The sequence below is a fragment of the Syngnathus floridae genome, chromosome 19 (genome assembly GCF_059516105.1).
Source record: "Syngnathus floridae isolate MCC-2025c chromosome 19, RoL_Sflo_1.0, whole genome shotgun sequence".
Taxonomy (NCBI): Eukaryota; Metazoa; Chordata; class Actinopteri; order Syngnathiformes; family Syngnathidae; genus Syngnathus; species Syngnathus floridae.
The window spans coordinates 2,263,103-2,284,204 of NC_142431.1; the positions used below are offsets into that span (position 1 = coordinate 2,263,103).

General features: G+C 47.4%; 1 protein-coding gene across 1 annotated transcript; it reads right to left on the reverse strand.

Annotated features, from left to right (window-relative positions):
* Window positions 1–1,936: 1,936 nt before the first annotated feature.
* LOC148381568 (uncharacterized) lies at window positions 1,937–15,832 on the reverse strand. The gene is made up of 5 exons (XM_088362334.1): window positions 15,704–15,832; window positions 15,306–15,412; window positions 14,643–14,730; window positions 8,407–8,530; window positions 1,937–2,960 (listed from the first exon to the last, which is right to left on the reverse strand). The coding sequence occupies exons 1-5, from the start codon at window positions 15,721–15,723 to the stop codon at window positions 2,826–2,828; spliced, it is 474 nt and encodes a 157-aa protein (XP_088218460.1). The 5' UTR covers window positions 15,724–15,832; the 3' UTR covers window positions 1,937–2,825.
* Window positions 15,833–21,102: the final 5,270 nt, after the last annotated feature.

Here is a 21,102-nt window from a genome sequence, read left to right on the forward strand (position 1 = left end):
ACAAAAGAAGCAGAGGCGGCGGAATGTAGTCCAAAACATTCGGTGCATCGTCGCACCCAGCCCCATCCCCGCTAAGCCTCCTGTTGTTCACATGGCGCCCCCACCCTAAGCCCCCCCCCGCCCAGCCCAGCACCCCACCTCTCCCCTTCTTTCTGTTGCATAATAGCTGCTGATGCTCAAAAGCTCGCAGCGGTGAGCTCACAGCGGCGCCTCGCCCCGCCCACCTGAATCCAGCCGTTACTGAAAAGCAGCCAGTATTTCATCATCCTCCCCAAGCTCCCCCGTGTTGCTGCACTACCTGCCACCGCCTCAGGGTGGCAGCCCAGGCACGCCTGTCCCCCACACGACCAGACACGATGTCCTCGTTGACTCTGCGTGCGCGTGCACGTGCGTCTAACAGCTGACAGGAACAGAAAGCGCCTGGAGTCTGCTCTCGCTGCTCTCGCTACAGTCTGGCATCGACTATCAACAAGATACACCAGGGAGGAAAGGAAGAGGAGAAAAACCGAGGGAGGGGAAGGGGAAAAAAAGGACAAAGAGAAAACATAAGCAAAAGGGAGGGGCTGTAGAGTGATGTATGGAATGATGGCGAGAGAGCAAAAACGACAGACACAATAGGATGCGAGAGAGGGATTCGGGGGAAGATGATTTAAAAGCACGGACCAGGCAAAAATAGACAAAGGCGGGAGACAAATATAGAACAAGAAAGACAGGGAGGCCTGATTTAAAGACAGATGTGCTTGGAATGCAAAAGACGTGCCCGAGAGGGGTCCGTAGGGTATTTGAACTGCTTTATGTCTGCTGAGTTAGTCAAGAAGGCAATGTGAGGTTGGAAAAAAAAAAATCTGTGCAAAGGTGCATTCGAGGCGCAAAGGGGAAAATTTGACAACGGTGAAGCTCTTTGTTCAAAATGATGTCTCCTTATGGTAATTGTAATTTTACATTAGTGTTGGTATCGGTACTTGGTATCGGTGTACACTTGTTTTCCCGTAGAGTTTATTCTCAAACAAATGCAACTTTATTTTTATATATTTGTATTTTTGGGTGCTGTCAAATGCAAGCACCGAGGTACTGCCGCTAGTTTATATTGTCGAAACGTTAGCCGGAAGGAGAGTGGCACTTAAGCCTGCACCTGTCGTGTGCGAGTGTTTTTTTTTTTTTTTGTGGGTTTGCAGTGAGGGGGCGGCTGCCTGTGAATAAGAGGGAGGGGGAAAAAAAGTGTAGGAATTCCGCTCTATCCCTCGAGGTTAGCAGGTCCCCGCTGTCATGCACCATCTCCCCCCGATGATTCCACATGGCGCTTTTATGAGCTAACGTCGCAACTGCGTCTATTACACAAAGAGGGAAGTCACAGACTGATGCGCACTCGCTCGTGTTCATCCGCAGTGCCCGAAGTGCACCGTGCAAAACGTTGGCCAAAGTCCAGAGGATTATATCACTTCCCCCGTTGCTTCAATGGAGAAGGAGGGGGGTCGGTTCATGGAGCCCCACCTGTGCCGATGCAGCAGAGCTTCCCCTTCTCCGTTTTGGCATCTCCGCCAAGCCAGCTGCAGCCAGATTCCAGGCGGTTAGAAATTGACACAATCTATAATCTAACGGCGCGTCTTGTCCGGAACCGTCTAATTTACAGTTTTAATCCACCGCCCTTTAAAAATCTCTTCGGGAGTTCATGTATCATTTTTTTGATGTTCATAAACCGCTTCACTGGTATTAACAAAGCCATTCCAAGCCCAAACAATGTATCATTTGTAGACATTAGCCCCTTGTAAGTGCTTGCGGATCCTCTATAAAAAAGCATTAATGTGAGCTGTCTGGACCCCTTTACTGCGTAATGACCTCTTAACGTGAACTTTGACCCGCAGATTGTACCCACAATGGGGAGCAATGAAACGCCGGGGATGCGGCAAAGTAGGGCAACTCCCCAAGGTCGCTGGCTTTATTCGCCTCAGAGGGAGCAAGAAATAAAATTGACACGAAAAGGAAGCGGGAGCGAAAATTGTTTCGTTTCACACAAAAAAAAAAGACACGTAGGAACACAATAGCCTACTTTTCCACTATTGTTTTGGCCCGCTCGAGTCTCCGAAGTAATTATGAAAATTAATTACGATTCCTCTGGGAGTTGGGTAGAAATGAGCTGCCACTTTCCAGAGCTGGATTGAGAGAGTGGCAGAAATTCTCAAACAGGATTACCAAAGTGTTGAGTCATTGCACGCCTTGAGTACATTTCCACTTTTGCCGTAAATGTCATATATATGTCATTTGGTGTTCCACAGGGTTCAATTTTGGGGCCCCCACTGTTTTACTTGTATTTGCTGTCCCAGGGTTCCATTCTAAGAAAACTAATAAATATTAGAGTGTCGTTTGACTTTAAGAGCAATAAACTTTAGATGTCCGACTGCTCTGGATGGATTGTAACTCGGCAGATTAAACAGCGCTTGACAGAAATTCATGAGGTTCGATCGGACGGAGCGAAAACAGAAAGCAGCCAGAGTCAAGTGCGACGTAAATCCAAGGACGCAGATGTTCCGTAGAACACCACAATCCAATCGCGTCTTTGCACTATGAAATGCCGTCAGATGTCATAACAATATAGCACATCAAATATGGAGGCTTGTAAACTCTAGGGGCTTGAATAACCTCTGAGATTAGCGTTGTAAGTCAAGGCAGCCATCTCCACTCAGGGGGACCCAGACGTCATAAATGTCCCCAGACACTGAAAGCCAGTCTCGAGGTTGGCCTCTCTGACCCCTGGCTCGACGTCTCCGGGCGTGAAGTAACGTCGTTAGGCGGCTTCCGAGGTCAGTCTTTGTTTGTCACGTCGGGTGTTAAAAGCCCATCGGGGGCTTTTGTTTTAGATGCTGATATCTGAGAGCGTGTGCACAGGAGCAGCTGCGCCGGCCGGGGAGGTCCGGTGGGTGCAGCCGTGACTTGACCCCCGTCACAACCGGGTCCCGGTGACCCTGAAAAAGCAGATGTGTCCTTGAGTTTCGTTAATCAATGGAAAGGAGTTGGTATCATGGCTGATTTATGGAAATATTAAGCATCTCTATGTCAGATACCCAACCAAAGATAATCACTTTTGATTTTGGGTCGTTCCTTCATCAGTCAGTCGAGGAGATTATATTCGTTATTAGTTTGAAAGATTATGCAAATCGTCTCTTAGCCATTTCCACTGTACTTAAAATGGAGTATGAATGAATGAATTCAGTTCTGGCCTGGTTTTGGATTAAGATGTGGATTTAGGATTTTCTCCATGAGTCTTAATGGAGGGGAAAAGAATTTAAAATCAGTGAAATGGTGGGAATCTATGAAATTGTATAATTGCCATGCTAATTGCTAAGCTAAAATAGGATCGACAGAGTAGCTGGAGGAACAAATGAGGGATGAGTTTTTTTGTCCCGGCGCTTCATCATCGGCACCACCTGTCAAGCAGAAGCGTCGGCGGCGCACAGGAAGTCAGCTGTAGCGCCAGCGGACGCGGCGGACATGACGGCGCACATGCCCTCGCCATGTGTGAGCCGGCCGGCTACCGCATCAAGTGGTTTTGTGACATCACGGCACCATATGAGCTTGACTGACAGACGCGCTGTTTGTTTTCCTCTTTTAGAAGGAGTCCATTTCCTGTGCTTCCTTTGTTTTAGAGCGCTTATTTTAAAGGGGGGGGGGGGACGAAAAAGATCTCTCCCTTTTTAAATGTGCTGTTTACATTGTGTGAGTGCTTTGAGGGGAAAGCACAAAGCCACCGCACAGTGGCTGGATTATAAACTTGGACTGAGTTTCAAACGGAGTGAATTTATAAACACGGAGCCCCCCCACCCCCTCACTCGTGGCCCGCTCACATATTACTTTGGATCAAACCCAGACCAGGCCTTGCACTTAGACTACGTGCGCTCGCTTTGAGTTTGCACACCTTCGTTTTTGCGCTCACATGCAAGACAACGATCGGAACCAGACAGTTGTAAAAACAAAGACTCTCATTTTCAAAAGCTGTTCAGAACCTTTTCACAGCCAGAACAGCCCCCCCCCACCTCAAAGGGTGCATAATAGCCAGCGCACCTTGACGTGTGAAGAGACAGCGAGCGACGACCCGAGCGCACGAGGGGGGACGACCTGCGAGCAAAGACGGCGAGGACCTGAATGGCCATTATGTGCCAGCTGTTGAGAACGAGGAGTAATGTTGGCATGACTCCACATGGGCCCCAGTCCTGCGGTTATACCCCCCCCTCGCCCCACCCTTCGGAACTTTGCCAAGCCCTCCCGCACGCTACGTCCCTGACCCATCCAGGGCCGCACTTATTACACCTCAGCAGCGAACCCCCCACCCCCATCCCACCCCCTTTACCGCCAGCCCTCAGTTCCACATTCCAAAGGGGGGCACTGGTTAAATCTAATCCCATAATAAGACGCTCAGCTGTCCGGGAAAAGAAAGAGAACTTTCCTCTGGTAAATTCTAGACTTCCTTTTTTCTTGACGCCCTCCCTTCTTTTCAACCAAAGTGGAGGCAAGATGACACTCTGGGCCCCATTGGCCAGTTGCTTTTGTCTTTCTACGACCTTGATTTATCCTTTCTTCTCACTGTTTTATGTTTTTTTTTTCTTCTCCCCCTCAATGGTATAAGATTGCCTCTGTGTTGGGTCCCGGGAGCCTGAATGCGTGAGGGGGTTACCTTCCTTAAGGGCCACTTTGCTCTCTTTCGCGTTCTTGTTTAGGTTCCAAACAAGACAGATGTAAGCAATTTTACACCTCAGATCTCTGAATGATTTGATATTGTGTGTCCAAGTGCTGCAGAAAAGCCAAAGAAAAATTTAAATCGCAAATAGGTTCAAAGTCCCAAATTCTTTTTGGAACCTCAGTCAGATGTTCAACTTTAAAGCTTCAAGTCCAAGTGTAATCCGGATTTCATCCAGATTTTGCCACTTGGAAGCAAATCCAATGTGGCAAATACCATTTAACTTGTTGTCCGCTCTCAACTCTAATCAGATCAGGTGGGATATTAGCCACGTTAGCTCCTATTAGCTTTTGAACATTTTAATAATAGATTTACTGCGTTAAAAAATGTAAAACATTTTGTCTATTTTTTTTATTCTTTTAAAAAATTATTATAAAATTACAATTTATAAAATAAATTAAAAAAATATCAAATACAATTATTTTGTTATCAATTTGGATGTTTAGATAATTTAGACATATAATAAGTAGTTAGTGCTCGGAAAAACCCCAACATGCTACTCTTTAATAATTAATACCACATTGATGTAATGGTTTGGTGGGGGGGGGTAAACGGTGGTGGAAAAAAACAAAACAACAGATGGACCGTGAATGTCTTTAACCCAGATTCTGCCGCTCTAATCCCGTCTCCCCTGCAAGAATCTCCACGTCGCGTGCTCGACGTGCCACCGAGAGAATATTCAGGTGCCCCCCTGACTCAGGTTGGGATGGCTTCTTTGCCGTCGTCAAGGCAACCCGAGTGTCTGTTTTGCATTTTTCAAGTGGCGCCGAAATGATAGAACTCGTTGGGAATGAGCAGTTGGTGTGGGGGTAGTGGGACCCAGACTGTCAGCCGTCGGGGTTTAAAAAGGCGGGGGGGGTGGCATCCCTCAGCTGATGGTGGGCGGGGTTAGTCAGCTGATGGCATCAACAAGAGATGGGGGTGCTCGCTTAAGCAGTCAGCTGGCATAACATCATTATTTGACCTTGTAAAACAGGTCAGTGGGAGGACTTAATGGCCCTCATTGCACGCACAATGTGTACCCCGTCGCTGTCACGTTTTGGCGCCCTCTTCCCAATCCAAACCTTTCTAGGTCAGGTCAGAGGTCATGTTGGATATAAGGGATTGCCTTGTAAATTAGTTGATTACAAATCCCTAATTACACATTTCTAATGTTTGTCCGGTGTGGCTTAAACACAAAAACAATGAAGAGACGGTGTGAAGTGAGCTGTAATTTATTTTTATTTTTTTAGTTCAATTGTGCCTCACAGGCCTCTTTTGTAATGTTGGTTTACAATTTGTAGCAGAAGATATCAGTTGCTATCGACAGCCGGCCTGGCGTTTATCCACCGAGAGCGCCATCGACGGCTGTTTAGAGCTTTTGTCGATTTTTACCTGAAATCAATACGATGCCATTGCTGACGCGGCAGAAACGGGAGCCAGACAAGAATCAATGAGTTTGTTAATGGGATCAAAAACCGCCGCAGTTGCTGGAACACCTTCAAGGTTGCGACTCGAAAGCGAGTATTAAACAAAAGCAGTGCAATGAGAGAAAAATTGGGTTCGGAAATGTCCATCTTTGAATATTTGCATAAATGTAGTCTTAAAAATTAACCTCAAGATCTTTTTTTAGAAATGCTGTTCATCCATATCCATGATAAGGACTCGGAAATTCCATATATGAGGAATCAGGAAACCCATTAATGAGGAATCAGGAAATCCATTAATGAGGAATCAGGAATTCCATACATGAGGAATCAGAATTTCCAAGTGATCGCCGTTGCATCTTCGGATTCAAGGTAAGTTTGTTTTCCATTTTCAAGTCTGTTTTTGTTATTTACTGTAGTTTTCTGACTATAAGGCGCACTTAAACTGAATTAGATTTTAATGATTCAACGTAAGTGTGTTTACCATTTTCAAGAGTCTGTTTTTGTTATTTACCCTAGTTTTCTGACTATAAGGCTCACTTAAAATGAATTAATTTTTAATGATTCAAGGTAAATTTGTTTACCATTTTCAAGAGTCTGTTTTTGTGACTTACCGTAGTTTTCTGACTATAAGGCGCACTTAAAATGAATTAATTTTTAATGATTCAAGGTAAGTTTGTTTTCCATTTTCAAGTCTGTTTTTGTTATTTACTGTAGTTTTCTGACTATAATGCACACTTAAAATGAAAAAATTTTTAATGATTCAAGGTAAGTCTATTTTCCATTTTCAAAAGTCTGTTTTTGTTATTTACTGTAGTATTCTGACTAAGGTGCGCTTAAAATGAATTAATTTTTAATGATTGAAGGTAAGTTTGTTTTCTATTTTCAAGAGTATGTTTTTGTTATTTACTGTAGTTTTCTGACTATAATGCGCACTTAAAATGAATGAATTTTTAATGATTCAAGGTAAGTTTGTTTTCCATTTTCAAGTCTGTTTTTGTTACTTATCGTAGTTTTCTGACTATAAGGCGCACTTAAAATGAATTCATTTTTAATGATTCAAGGTAAGTTTGTTTTCCATTTTCAAGAGTATGTTTTTATTATTTATCGTGGTTTTCTGACTATAAGCCACACTTAAAATGAATTAATTTGTAATGTTCCCTAATGTCCTTTATCTGAAAATACCGCCGAATAAACCTGCTGATCCGGTACGGCCTGAAAGTCTGAAAAATACAGTAAATCAGCGGTTCACCCGCTGGCTTTTAACTTGTTGATAGTATTGGCAACGCCACTTGCGGCTGCATTAAGAGGATGAGCTCGCAGCTTTTACCTTGACAGCACTTTTATTATCGCTCCGAGCGTCCTAAAAAGCTGACTGGCTCTTTTTTAGTCCCTTGCTGGCTAAAACGACATTCCTTGTTGTTTTGTATGATGTGTGAACGTTGGATGTCAATGATAATTAATTGGAGCTAAGCAATTAATTGATGATTTATTCTACCGCAAACTGGCAAAATATGCTAATCGGCTGCAATTTGGCTGTTGTTTTTATTTGTTGGCTTGTAAAATGTTAAATGGACTGATGTTAAAAGAAGGCTTTAAAATTTGATATGTCTTGACTGATAAAAATGTTGGAATAATGAAATGGGAGATATAAAATTGTTACTTGGGGGCAGAGTTTTAAACACACAGCTGATTCGCCTGAGAGTCGAGCGAAGGAATTTGGGGAGAGAAAACAGAAGGCGTCCGAAAACGGCCGTGTGGGCGTTTTTTATTGGTGTCATGAGAGGAGAAATCAATAAAAGAGGTGAAAAAAAGCTTCACCCTTTTAAAAGCTCCATCACGGAGGCAATTAAAGAGGCCTTCAAAGAGTCGGCCTAATCAGCGCTTAAATAAAGATAGGAGCGAGCGAGGCGGCGCTTCTGTAATCTAACCGCCCTGGACTTTGTGGCCCTTCGAACCCGACGTGTGTGTGTGTGTTTATATGCCTTCGCTTGCGCACATGTGGCAGAAAGCCCGGACGTGTTTGTGACAGCTTGTATGTGGTTAACGGGCCCGTTAAAGGGTCCACTCCATCCCTGTCAGTCTGGCGCGTCTGACCTCTGTCTAAACCGACAAAGCAGATGTGTACGCCGGCGTTCTAAATGACGCTGGTTCCACGGACGCCCCGCCCCTCCGTATCCGTGCCCCCCCCCCCCCCCCCCTCCTTCCGTTTACCTGCCCGTCTTATCTGCGGGCTCCATAGACCCATTCGTCATGTGTGTAGGTTCTCACCGTGATAAGGCGCCTTGCCGGTGAGTCAATACGGCCGGCGTTTGCTCTTTCTTGCCTTGCCGCTCCCCGCTTAAAGAGGCGGCGTGTCGACATAGCAGATTCCAGCCGGAGCAATGAGTTTACTCTGGGCACACAAGAGTTCGTTAGCCAGGTGGAAAAAAATCGTACGTATGTCGGTCTGCAGCGGAAGGGAAAGAATTCTACCGAGCCGTTCATCAGATTGCCGCGATTTAGTTTGTGAAAGTGGACGTAAAAGTCAAGTCGTCCCGTGTTGACCATTAAAAAAGATTACAGGTTAAAAGCTCGGCTTTTCACAGCCCTGGAGGCCGTGTCCTTTCTCCAATCTTGCCAATGGCGGCCCAACTCCTTTCCCTTCCTTGCCATTAACCCCCGTCACCTCTCGCCTCCCGGCACGTCAACCCTCGCTTAAGCTAGCGTTATTAGCGCCGCTCATTAGGACGGCATTAGTGTCAGAGATGCACACATTGATATGGAAGGCAAAGAAGACACCCCAAGCCAAAAAAAAAAAATCTTCTCTAGCTTCAGCAACTCTTCACGCTATTGTTCAGGGAGGCCTGGGTCAGAGGTCATTCGTCCACCGGAGCCATCCCGCTTCTTCATCCCTAGCTCACTGTCATGACAATTCACCAGTCACGCCGGTCCCTGTCAGCGGGTCCCGACACAGCCGTCACTTACGCTCGCTGGCGTGTGAATGTGCTTACGTACGCTTTGCCGTCTGAGCGCTTGGCGGCCCCTCGACTACTTAAAAACCATCGAGCTCGAGAAGACAAAGAGACTTTTCTTTCATAGTGACCCGGTCTTATTGGAGGCAGGGTCAAAACATTTATTGTAATTGGGCTTTTTGTGTCATTACGTTGGTCATCTTGGATTTGGAGAGATTTGGAAGGATCTGGAAACATATGCCTGCAATCTCACAAAAGTGGAGTTTGAACCGTGTCGAGGAGCTGCGAGGTGACACTGAAGTTGAGATTGTTACGGATTACCAGTATATGATATTTGAAGTCGCTAATGATGTCTTAGCAGAGGTTAGCGATGGACTGAGGCCTTTTATATTGTTTGTATGTTTTACAAGCGTTCAGGTGGTTTATACAAGCCCACCATGTCAGTTTTGGAAAGTTAAACTACAACCTGACATTTTGTCCAAATAGCATTATTCTTCGAGTTCAAACAGAACCTCCAAACTATCAGACAGACATGCTAGCTAACCGTTAGTCCACCATATATAGTAATTACAGACTTGGAGTTCTAAGGGGTTAAGCTCTGTCGTCGTTTTGTTTGGCGAAAAACAAACGGGGATCAAAGTGCTCGGGTCTCTTTTCCACGTGAGTGAGGAGCCGGGCTGATAGCGAGCGGCCGCTAGCCTTGGCCCTGTGACCCAGATAGCGCCACTTAGCAAACCACTGCCCACATTCCCATTGCTTACTTGCAAATGGCCCCTTTCCTCCTAATCATTAACACGCTAACACACCATGTTTCTACACGTTTTTGTTTGGTGCTCGACGCTAAGAAAAACAGATACGTAAGTGTTACGTGGTTACATTTAGCCACATTAGCATCTTGTGTTCAGAATGTGATCGAGTTCCCAAGAACAATGTATGTGATAGTCAATTTAAAAAAAAAACAAAAGCGGTAGACGTTGGCTAACTCCTTAAAACAGTTAAGCTACTTTATGATATGTTTGATGTATGCGCCGTGTAGGCTACACGTGTGCCTTCCCGCGAGGTCACTCCAGCTCACATCCCTTTCCTTGTGTTTATATCTCATAAAAGAACACACACACTCGCTGTCAGACGTCTCACTGTGATTTTTCTCGCGGGGGCCCCTCGAGGCTGCTCATTTAACAAGCAAAAAAGAATGCGTGAAATAGAGCGAGTCAAGAGATGAAACGCTAGCAAAGCCGTGACTCAACAGTATCGAGTGTTCAGGTGAGCAGAGGTGAGAGGACGAGCATGTGTGGGTGTGTGTGTGTGAGGTTCTCCTGCATCGTTGGAGGAGTGATTGACTTCTCGTTTGTTGGCTGACTGGTGTCCTAAGCAAGGATCCACCTCGGGGAAGCCACCTGATAGGCTACTTAGGCCTCAAGGAGACAGGTGAGGGTCAAAGAGCCCAATCAGGAGCCCAAATGGAGTCTTCTGATTTGTCTGTCTATTTGGATTAGCCATCCGTTCATTTTGTTCCTGCAGAAACCGGAAAGGATTTGGAGAAGGGAACTCACCCACGCAAAAAAAAAAAAAAAAACATTGCTCGGTTGCTGCGAGGGTAGCGCCGCCACCCACGCTTCACGTTCCTCCGCTGATCCCGCTGTAGGTGTTCGCCTGCCTTGCATCATCTTGGCTCAGGCACACTCGAGTTGACTCTGGAGAGCACCGACGGGCAACAGTTTCCGTCTTTTTAGATTCATTCCTCCGCGAGACGTGTCGGATTTGATTCCTGAGGCAGTTTTCGGGTAGCTCGTGCGAGATGCCAAACCATCTCCGGTTTCTTTCGCGGCTGCGTGAAGCGCTTTCATTCCATGGGCGCCACTGTAGCCAGAAGTCAGATCGCAGATGATCGCAACACAAACGCACAACAGATTTGGATTATTATAATCCACCAACAACAGCCGGAATCTCTTAGAGTCAAACGTTAACGCTCCCCTCTGAAGCCTCTTTTAAAGTCCTCCCAAGAAAAAAAACCTCAAGACATGATAATTACACGGAGTGCCTCTTCACTTATGAATATCGCAATAAATCTTCCTCCTCATACTCACCTGTGTGCACCTGAGCGTCTCTCAGCACCTTAAGAACGTGGCAATTTAATAATATTACCCCTGTAAAAATAATAAGCAAGGACGTAATGGTCGCACGGGAGAGCGCCGTCGATTTCGTCGCATTTGAAATCACAAACGGGCAAAATCTTTGAAGTGTCAGTGTGTAGGCGTTTACCTGCCAGAACTATGGATTTATTATTATTTTTAAGCCACACCCACTTCATTTTTAACACAATGAATGCTTGACAGTCTGTTTGATGTGCTTAGAAGCTCTGAAGTAAAACATCAGTCAGCTTTGATGTGTTCGCTTAAATCCTCACCCCCCCCTAAAGCTCCATTTCACTTTTTGTTTCCTTTTTCACTGTCGTCAATTATTTCGTTCCTAGATCGAATCTGTTTTTTATACAATCAAAAATTAGCTAAAAGACGGCGGCAGATGTGTTTCCGGTGCCAGTTCCGTTGCGTTGGCAAGCGCACTGGATTTATCGCCTCCCAAGCTGGGAGTCCTCTTGCGTCTGGGACGCAGCCGGCTTTGCGAGATCGGATCAGTCCGGGACAGGAAATACCCTCTAACAAGCAAGAGTCAAAATGTGATTAGGCTTCATTTTTTCCCCCCCATGTCTGTGGGTTTTATGTGCCTGTTCTGGTGACTCACATCGCTCAGGTAATGACACATTATCCTTCGACACACACACGGTAAAGCGGCCGCTACTTTACAGCCGTGATCAAACGCAACGTGGTGTTGTTTCATCACTCTTCTCCACCAAATGAGGCCAATCATTTCGTTTTATGACAAGTCTCCAGCTTGCTGCCATGATGGCTCCAGGCCTTTGCCTTCACTTTATTTCCTAATCGTGCCTTTATGACAAATTGTCCCGGCAGTTTTGTTTATGATGAACTCCTAACCTTAGGCCAGCCTGGTTTTTGGGTTTGACAGGATAGTCTCTCCCCTGTCGGTCACTAACGAGTCGCCGCGCACTGACCTCTCGGGCGGTTGAAATTAGATGTAAATTGTGCCTGATTTTTACGGGGGTCCCTAACGTGATCCAGATCCCCCCCGGCATCCCCTGCCAGCGGGTCAACGCCGTGAGAACGTCTCGCTCCCTAACGACATTTGGAGTGGTCGATGAGAGGGGTCGCGGGTAATGGTGACCTCACCGGCCTACACTTCACTTCCTTCTAATTAGAGCGCCGGGCCAGATCAAAGGAGCCGAGCATATCGCAGCAGGAGGGCTACTGAAGAAGGAGGCAGGCTAGTAAAGACCAAGGGGAGGCGGGAGCAAGACCAAAAGCCCGGAGGAGGCTTTTCTATAGGTAATCGTGTACGGATGGGGGAGATTTTTTTTTTTTCATTAGTTCTTAAGGTCAAGGGAGCACTCAACCTGTGGCATGGAACTTCTCTCTAGTGGCATCCGGCGTCCCTTAAAGGCTAAGCAGGGGACTCGAACGATAGACCGAGCCAGACACACAGGAAGTGGCAACACAAATTTGTAAAAAAAATCATCACATACAAAATAAGCAGATGGAAATTAGGAGGTTCCCATGGTTACTAAAAAGGAGCACAAGCTGGACATGTGAGCGTAGGAATATGTAATTGCACTTGGGGACACTTCAGTCCTGTATAAAAATAACATTGAGCAGACGCAGTTCGAAAGTTAAGTGCGGCTTTTATGCCACTTGACTTATACAAATACGAGGTCAACTCGTATCCTGCAACAATTTTAAATTGAAGCCTTAACACGGCTGACAAAATCCAACAATGTATATATTTCAATTTTTAGCCTTAACATTGTTGACAAACTCCGGGTGGTATTGTAGGGGATCCAAGATTGACCCCTGGGGAACCCCTCAGGTCATAATTTGGTCTTGAAAAGCATATCTAATTTTAATCTATCTCTGTTACATTTTTGCTCTTTTATGGAATATCGTTAGGTTTGTTTGCGGCAGCTTTGTATGGGTTTTATATTCACGAACATATGGCAGAAATGTAGGCTAATGTGATACCCTTCAATGAGCTTTCAGTAATTTGCCAGCGATCTGCTATCGAAATCCACTTTCCCCTACGAAACAGATGCTAGAGCTCCAGTGTGTTGGCCGACACGCTCTACTGTGCTTTAAATTGCATAATTAGGATTAAAGCCGTATTAAGCCAGACTCCGGCTATCGTCTGTATAAAATCGTGTCATCCCTGTCGCTCACCTGGATCAGGAAGTCTTGGAACGCCACGACATTCCAGTCTCGGACAATGAAGGCCACAGTGAAGCGAAATTTGGCACTGAACGGCGAGGCCTATAGCATGCTTGTCAAAATACATCCATCAAGTTAAGTTTGGATTATTTGTAAACCTAACCGCGGAGGAAAAGGGCGATTTTGGCTAATCGAAAGCACTCATAAATCACAGTGATTAAAAACTTGTTTGTAAAAGTCAAGAAGCAGAGCCGCTTTAGTCAGCCATGTCGCCCCCCCTGGGGGCGAACCAGTCCGCGAAACAACCCCCTACTATTGATGTTGACATGTTCACTGACCTAGTCCGTCAACACACGCACGCAAACACACACACACAATTGGGCTAGCTATTCCGTGCGAACAGGCTCTGATATCGTTTGTCGTCTGATCGACTCTAATCTGACCTCGGTGTGTGTGTGCACCCCCCCCGGATGAAATTCAAGTTAGTAGCTTGTATTTTCACGTGTTTAGTCTGTTTGAAGATGTGGGCCCGTCTAACGAGTGCTACTAAAATAAGTTTGCAAAGTGACTGACAGCTCTCGACGCCAACTCGTTATGGTAACAATTACCTTGGAATCTATCGGTCTAATTTGAGTCCAGCGACTGAGGCCTTATTGTGCGGCGGCGGCGGAACACAGCGGCCCGCTTCTCATCTCCCAGCCCGGCGCATCATTTTGGGCTTGACCCCTCGGGGCCCCCTTCAACCCTTCTCCTCCTAATACCTTCCTGTCTCCATTATCGGTCCGTGGAGGTCACGCTATGTAAAGGTCAGGGTTGAGGGGGTCATGGCGTCACCCAGGCAGGATGCCAAAAATAGGTGGCCTGTATTTTTATTTTTTTTAAACCCAACGGAAATAACTGCGAGCTATCCACTTGAGCCGTGATTTATGTCTTTGCGTCATCTTTACTTGGAGAAGTCGGCATGAATAGTTAGGAGAAAGTCCTACTGCGCCTTACCTAAACAAGTACCAGTTTATCGGCCCGCATACCAATGTCGTTGTTCACAACTGAAGGCATGTCGGTGTCTATTTTGAGTGAGTACCGGAGTTGTGATACTTTGGAGTTATTTACATCAAAGTACCTGGATGTCTATTTAAGCGTGAGGCCTGCATGCAGGATGCCCGCCCGCTTGCCGTAATCCAAAACGACGTCCGCCCCCCTAGCATAAATCACTCCCAGTGTGGTCTGTAGGATCTGAATACGCCTGCATGGCGGCTTGCATTCCCGAGCGGCAGCTCACCTGCGCGGCGGCAACGGCGGGACGGTGACGGCAAATCGGGGCTCTTCGTCCTCGCCTTGCCTTGTTGCTGTTAACGCTCCCGGCGCAGCTGCAACGTGAGAGCACTTCTTAAGGTTCTGCTGAATGGGACGGGTCGACGTCGTTGGTTAAGTTGACACGCAAGTGACAAATGGCGCCGCGCCATTTAAGTGCGTGCGGGTATCTACAATGACCTGAAGAGCTGAGAGGAAATGGTTGACCTTGAAAGTTATGCGCGCCGAAGATTGACTCCGTCGAAGTTCTTATCTACATCGTGAGCAAAGTGCATTGTTAGTTAGCAAATATGAATAAAGAAAATGGCCGCCGTACACTTTGAATGATTTACTTGCTTGTGTAATTTCACACTTGACAGATAGAGGGGCATTCCTGAAACCAAATACTTAGGGTATACTCTAAAAAAAAGTTATCTTGACATCCCTCATAACTGTAAAAAAAAAAGCATCAGTAGTGGATTTCGCGCTATATTAACGACCGCTAGCATCGATTAATGACACGAATTCCGGTTTGAGGAATGCTAGCTTCCTTTGATGCAGACAGCGAAGAAGCACCTTTCATCGGCAGATTATTCTCAGAGCGAAACGACTTTTTTTCTTAAAAGGAGGAGGAACTGATAATAAATCCCACCTGCGCTAGCACATCTCGCATCTTCCTCCAACGGAGGATGTGAAGTTTCCGAGGCACCCGCATGTGCCGCTATAAAGACTCCCACCTCCTGACCCAGAGGGGCCAACCTGTAATAAGAACCGTTGGAATGGCGTGATTGATCGCGCAGCTGAGAACGCGGCAGGCTGGATGGGCCGCTGCTTGCCAGTGCTGACGATGGTATGCAGAGCGTGTGTGTGTGTGTTTCGCAGAGGAAGGCCGCGTTCACCTCAAGCGAGGTGTTTTGTTTGTTCCTGCCAGCTGTTTGTCAACGCACTGTTTCAAAGTGACATCTGCGTGATAGATGCCCCGCAAGCACAATGAGGCTCGGAGAGGGGAGGGGCCGAGTTAAACGTTTGTTGGCGTCCCGTTTTGCATACCTGATGTCATCTTGAAGCATGTTCTCACGGCCCTCGCGGGCAAGTTGTGTCTTTGTCGCTGTTACGTCTTTGCATTCTTCTGATTGTAGCTAGCTAGCGATTACGCGTGTGAAAAGTAGCCAAAGCGGTCACATGTTGTACTTGAGTATTCAAAAAAGAGGCTGGGGGGGGGGGGGGTTCAAATAGCACGTCTGGCAATTTACAACACCCATCCCCCATGTCCCTGGAAAAAACAAACAAAAAATGAGTAGGTGCGATTTGCCGGCGTCTGATCCGATTAGCCTCGTCACCCGAGCCCGCCCTCCTGCGGGTCGTGAGGGCGCTCGACGATTCCCGGCCGTGACTCAGTCACACCTGCAGCCGCCAACTTCCTGGCGTCACATTCCACTGAATGCAAGTCTGATTCCCCCTAGGATAAGGATTGCGCCTTTGTGGGCGGAGCTTGAGAGTCAAAAAGATGATTGAGCCTGTAAGCGCGGGGGTGGCAGAAACGGGGTTGCGTCTCAATGGGTGGGAGGCGTTCGGATGGGCCGAGTGACAGAAAGATGATGGGGGCGGATTGGATTTTATTTTTGACGTCGGAAGAGTTGATTGATTGATAGTTTAAAACTCCCTGAGGGAAATCATTGCTTGAACTTCCTTTACTTTTTATGGGTGCAGTCTTCAAGCCATTTTTTACTTGCAATTCACACTCAGCAAAATGAGGGCAAACAATTGGAAAATACTTATTAATATGTGATTGTGGCACTGAAAAATCCTGCAGTGAGTTTGTGCCGTATCTTCCTGCCTTCTTTTTGAATAAGAAGCAAAAGAAAAAAGCAAACTAATTCGTTTTTAACGCTCTCTTCTGAAGTGAGTTCTCGTCAGATCATGCTGACGTGCGTCGTGCAATTAGACGTTTTTTGTCTCGCGGGCACGTTTTCCCGACAACGTTGGTCAGTTTCCAAATAGACTTCAAAGCTTCCACTTCCACTACTTCCTTCCATAAATACCTGCTTTGAATGTACTTTTAACCCGCCCCCTCCCCCTTGCGCATGTGTGTAGCACATCTCTATTGAGTGCCCACTTGCACCCTTGGTGTCGAGTTGTTTCCTACAAGACACTCGGGCGTCAACAAAGGTGCATTGTGCACTTTACACTCCAAAATAAAAATAACTGAAAAGGAACAATGGAGCGTTTGTGGATGCTGTGCAAGAGGTGGGGAAGGGAGGAGGTGCAGGGGGGGAATCTTTCCAGGAGGAGAAGTTGTTGTGTAAGTTAAGGAGGAATTCAAAGTGTTTGAGGAGATATTAGGTAGAAGAGCTGGCAGAACATTCTCTCACGTTTGGCTGTGAAGTGTCGCGGTGAGCGCCAGGCCGCGGTGCCCTGGTGGGGGCCATTGCCCCCTCCTCCCCCAAACACACACACTGTCTCAGGGGCTGTTAACAGGCTTGGTAGCGAGATATTGCCTAGGGGGGAAAAAAAAGTCAAGTGTGTGAAATTGCTTTGTGACCGGGCCGAGTCGACAAGAGTTGCACAAGGCTGGTGACAAGCCGGCCTCTCCTTCTTTACGGCCCTGGATTATTTGAAAATGCATTACTCACACCCGCTGTCAAAATAGAGCTTAAGGCTGATGTGCGTGGAGGAAAAAAAGAAAAATTGGTTCACACAAATCAGGCGTGGGTAGCTGAGGTCAAAAGATGAAAGTTGAGCAATCATTAGTGGATGGAATTTAAAAAAAATAAAATAAAGCATCATCACGCTTAGTTGGCAAAAGTCGCCCACCAAAGACCCCGGCGAGCCTCAGTGACATAGAATGTCCCGACGCAGCGTTTTTTGTTTTTTTTTTAACATTTTTGCACGCGTCACACGCAGGCTGACGAGGGCACTCTGGCCTGGCGACGCGTAGGCTCGGCAAATCTGCTGACATCGGCGCTTTGCACTGACAGGCCTCAGTCGGCCATCGACACTCGCAATGAGCGACCCAAAGATTGTTGCTACGTAATTTCCGACCTATCTACTCGGAAATAGGAAAAGCAGACATTAGCCTTTTTTTTTTGCTGCGGAATTGTTTGGGTTGAGGTGGGAAAGTGGGTCAGTGTCAAACACCCCCGGGGAAGAAATAATGTAGCGAACTGGGGTATAGTGACTCGTGGAGAGATGGGATGAGAGTCGAGTGAATTAGCTACTCATGCAGAAAAAAGCAAGCCTCCAACCTTTGCAGCCGTGCCCCAAAAAAACAAGCCGATTGCCATAGCTCTGCCGTCCAAAAAGGAATGAGAAGAGATCATTGCTACCCCCCCCCAGTTCCTTCTCGACTTCCTTCCCGCCTCTCCTCGACAGCAGGGGAGAAGCGACCAGAAGGGGTGAGAGACGCGGACGTGTGAGCGAAGGAACACTTTCTTCCATTCGCTCGCATGAAGTCGTCACCATCCCCTCCGCCGCCGTCTGTCCTCCCTTCCTCGCCCGCCCGCCGCCTGCTCCTCAAAGTGTTTATTCAGGCTGGCATTGTTTCCTCGCTCCTCATTTTCGCAGCAAAGACTCCCCGAGCGCGATTCAGCGCATTCACTCGAGGACAGTAGGGGAAATGAAAAGACATTTTGGGGGGTAAAGACCCCCTAAGTAAGCGGGAGGCCGGGGGGGGGCGTCCGTGCCAGTGAGAGGTGGCAATAGTAGAAGGGGGCCTCTTCGCTCCGTGCCCCTCGCTGATTGAGATGTACCCCACACAGGCTGAACCCACTTTGAGGTGGTACCGCGGGGCGAAAGACCCCCTTTAGCCTCCGTAACGCCAATTCCAGTCAAGAGCCTGCTGAGAAGCGGCTTGTGGAGCGAGGGGGCGACATGCCGCTGGACACGGCCGAAAGGAAGCCGTGGATGGGCAGGATGGGGTACCGCTCGCTGCCAGGGTTGCCTGGGTTACAGCCGCCAGGAAGAGGCATGGACCCCCCTCCCTTCATGTAATATTTTTAGAGCAAGCTTTGTGTGATTGCCGCTGTGGCGATGCGCCCATCCCTGCCGCTCGGGTGTCTCGGATGCTGCCCTTCGATGACACGGCGTCGGCGCCACTTTCATTTGAAGCGAGACGTGACATGGTATGATTTAATAACAAATTCAAATTTTTCGCCACACTTTGATTACACTCTAAATAGAAAGCGGAACCCTCAGGAGTGTCTGGCAATCCTACTCGGTGACTTTTATGACGGCCTAAGCACAATAGTTGGAGAAATTACCGCCGAGTCGACAGATTGATTGTGCAGTGAGGTGTGTGTGTGATTTCAAGAGCGTGGCTCGTGTTATGGCTCTGCGGGAATATAAAGCGCTGAGTGTATTGTGAGCCGCTAGAAGGTGTTCTGGTATCCATTTGGACCAATCGGCACTGATGACAGGGGGGTGGCGAGAGGGGCTTAGGGGGGGCGGTTGCCCCCCAGATAACTACTGCTCTTCCCTGATCAAACAAACCGCCAAGGGAGATGCTTTGGCTTACTCCACCCGCCATATTTTCCTTCCTAAGCGAGGAGGGGGGGGTCATGATTCATCAGCTGAAGCGAAAGACAGGAAGCATTTTGGAGCAAACGGCGCTTCAAATGGAAATGTAACTTATACCTGATGGGAATGAGTGATGCATGGCGAGGTTGAGGCCAGACGGTAGTCAGCCTTAACAAAAAAAAAAAAGATAATTGGCCTCTGCCGACTTAGTAATGGAGCCGCGAAATACGTGAAAACGCGAGCCTTCTTCGAACTGAATTTGAAATATCATTCAGGTTGAACAAAGATGAGGAGACAGAGGTAATGGCGAGGGCCCGACGGTCCTAATCCCTCCTTGGTGGCCCGGCTTGCCTTCAGGTCGTGTAATTACCCCCGCTCGGCTGGCAGCTCACAACTCGAGCGGCGGGGAGCGGGCTAATACTCTTCATCCTCCATGCGCACCGGCCCACGTCCGGAAAACGGCACAGAATTTTTTTCCAATTTTTTAGGTGGGTTTAAAACATATTTTTTGGGGGGGCTCCAACATGAGGACAACAAGACTCGATGCTACACCCCGCCAGGAGATCTCATGCTTAATGAAGCAACCGTAATGGACTGCCAAGAACATTAATAATAGATCAGCTGCGGGTCTCTGATAGCATCTAAATAGCTCCCGAACATGATGACATATTCCGGATCAATAAAAAGACACTTTACACCCGGCGCTAGTGCTAACATCAGGAACGAATTTCCTTCCGCGCTCTGGATTGATTTAGTGTTGTGGTCAACGTCACCTTTTCAAGAAAACATGCGGTCATTTGTAAATTTGATAAAATTTTGTATTTGCTAGTCTTGGCGCCTGGGCGGCCATTGCTGGCATTGTTATGTAACATCTCATTTGCATATCAAGACAAATAGCTGACATTTTTGCGTGGTGTGAGGCAAACCAGATCACCCAGCCCGCACTGAAGGCTCCAGGTCAAAGGTTAGACTCTTTTAGGGTGCCGACCTGTCGCTACTTTTTTTTTTTGTACATCTTGCCATATTTAACCATAACATGATGTGTCAAAACATATTTTTCTGTCGGCTCCTCCTCACGTTGTAAGACAACCATCCTGGATCGTGCACCCCTCTTCATCCCATCTCAACCAACCATGACCCCCCCATGGGGGAGGGGGGGTCATACAATGACTGTCATGCATATCATTATTGGCAGGGGCCCTCCTTCCCCTCTGGGGGTCCGCTCATTGACCTCCCAACAAAGGATGAAAGTGTCCCGTCCAGGGGAGGGGGCCGGCCAGGCCGAGGTTGGGGTGAAGAGGCCTGCGTCCTCCTCCGGGTCGGGATAAGACCCAGCGGGGCTTTCTTCACGCTAATAGGCACGACCCCTGAACCCCACACAAAGAGCGTCACTTCAGGAGCCATGGGCACTCGGTGGGTGAGAGCAAGCGGGGACCAATGGGACGGAGATTGGGGGGACTGACAGAATGGGAGCGCTGACTTTACAGAGGACACAAACAAGAGAGCAGAGATCACAACCACGGGGACATTCGGGGACGCTCGGCTTTTTGTTTTAGGGGACGGGACTTGTTGCGGAGGTTCAAAGGTTCTTTCCCCATTGCAGAAGTTCTCCAGTGTCTTAATAGCCAAAGTGGGAGGGATTGTTGTGCTTTTCACATTGGCTTTAATTACTTGTTGCTGGTGTGGCGTTTGGAACGTTACAACAGCGCCTGACATGTGTATCCAATCTATTATTTCAGCCGGCTTTTGAAATACGCTCGGTAGAATCGCTGGATGGTAGCCAAGAGCACGCTTTGATTTTTTTTTTTGTGTGTGTACATCAAGCCATCCGTTTTCTAGACTTACTGTCGGTGACTCGTTAGGGTCACGGATGAGCTGGAGCCAATACTGGTTGACTAGCGCGTTAGCCGCGCCTCAATAAGAAGCCACATTAT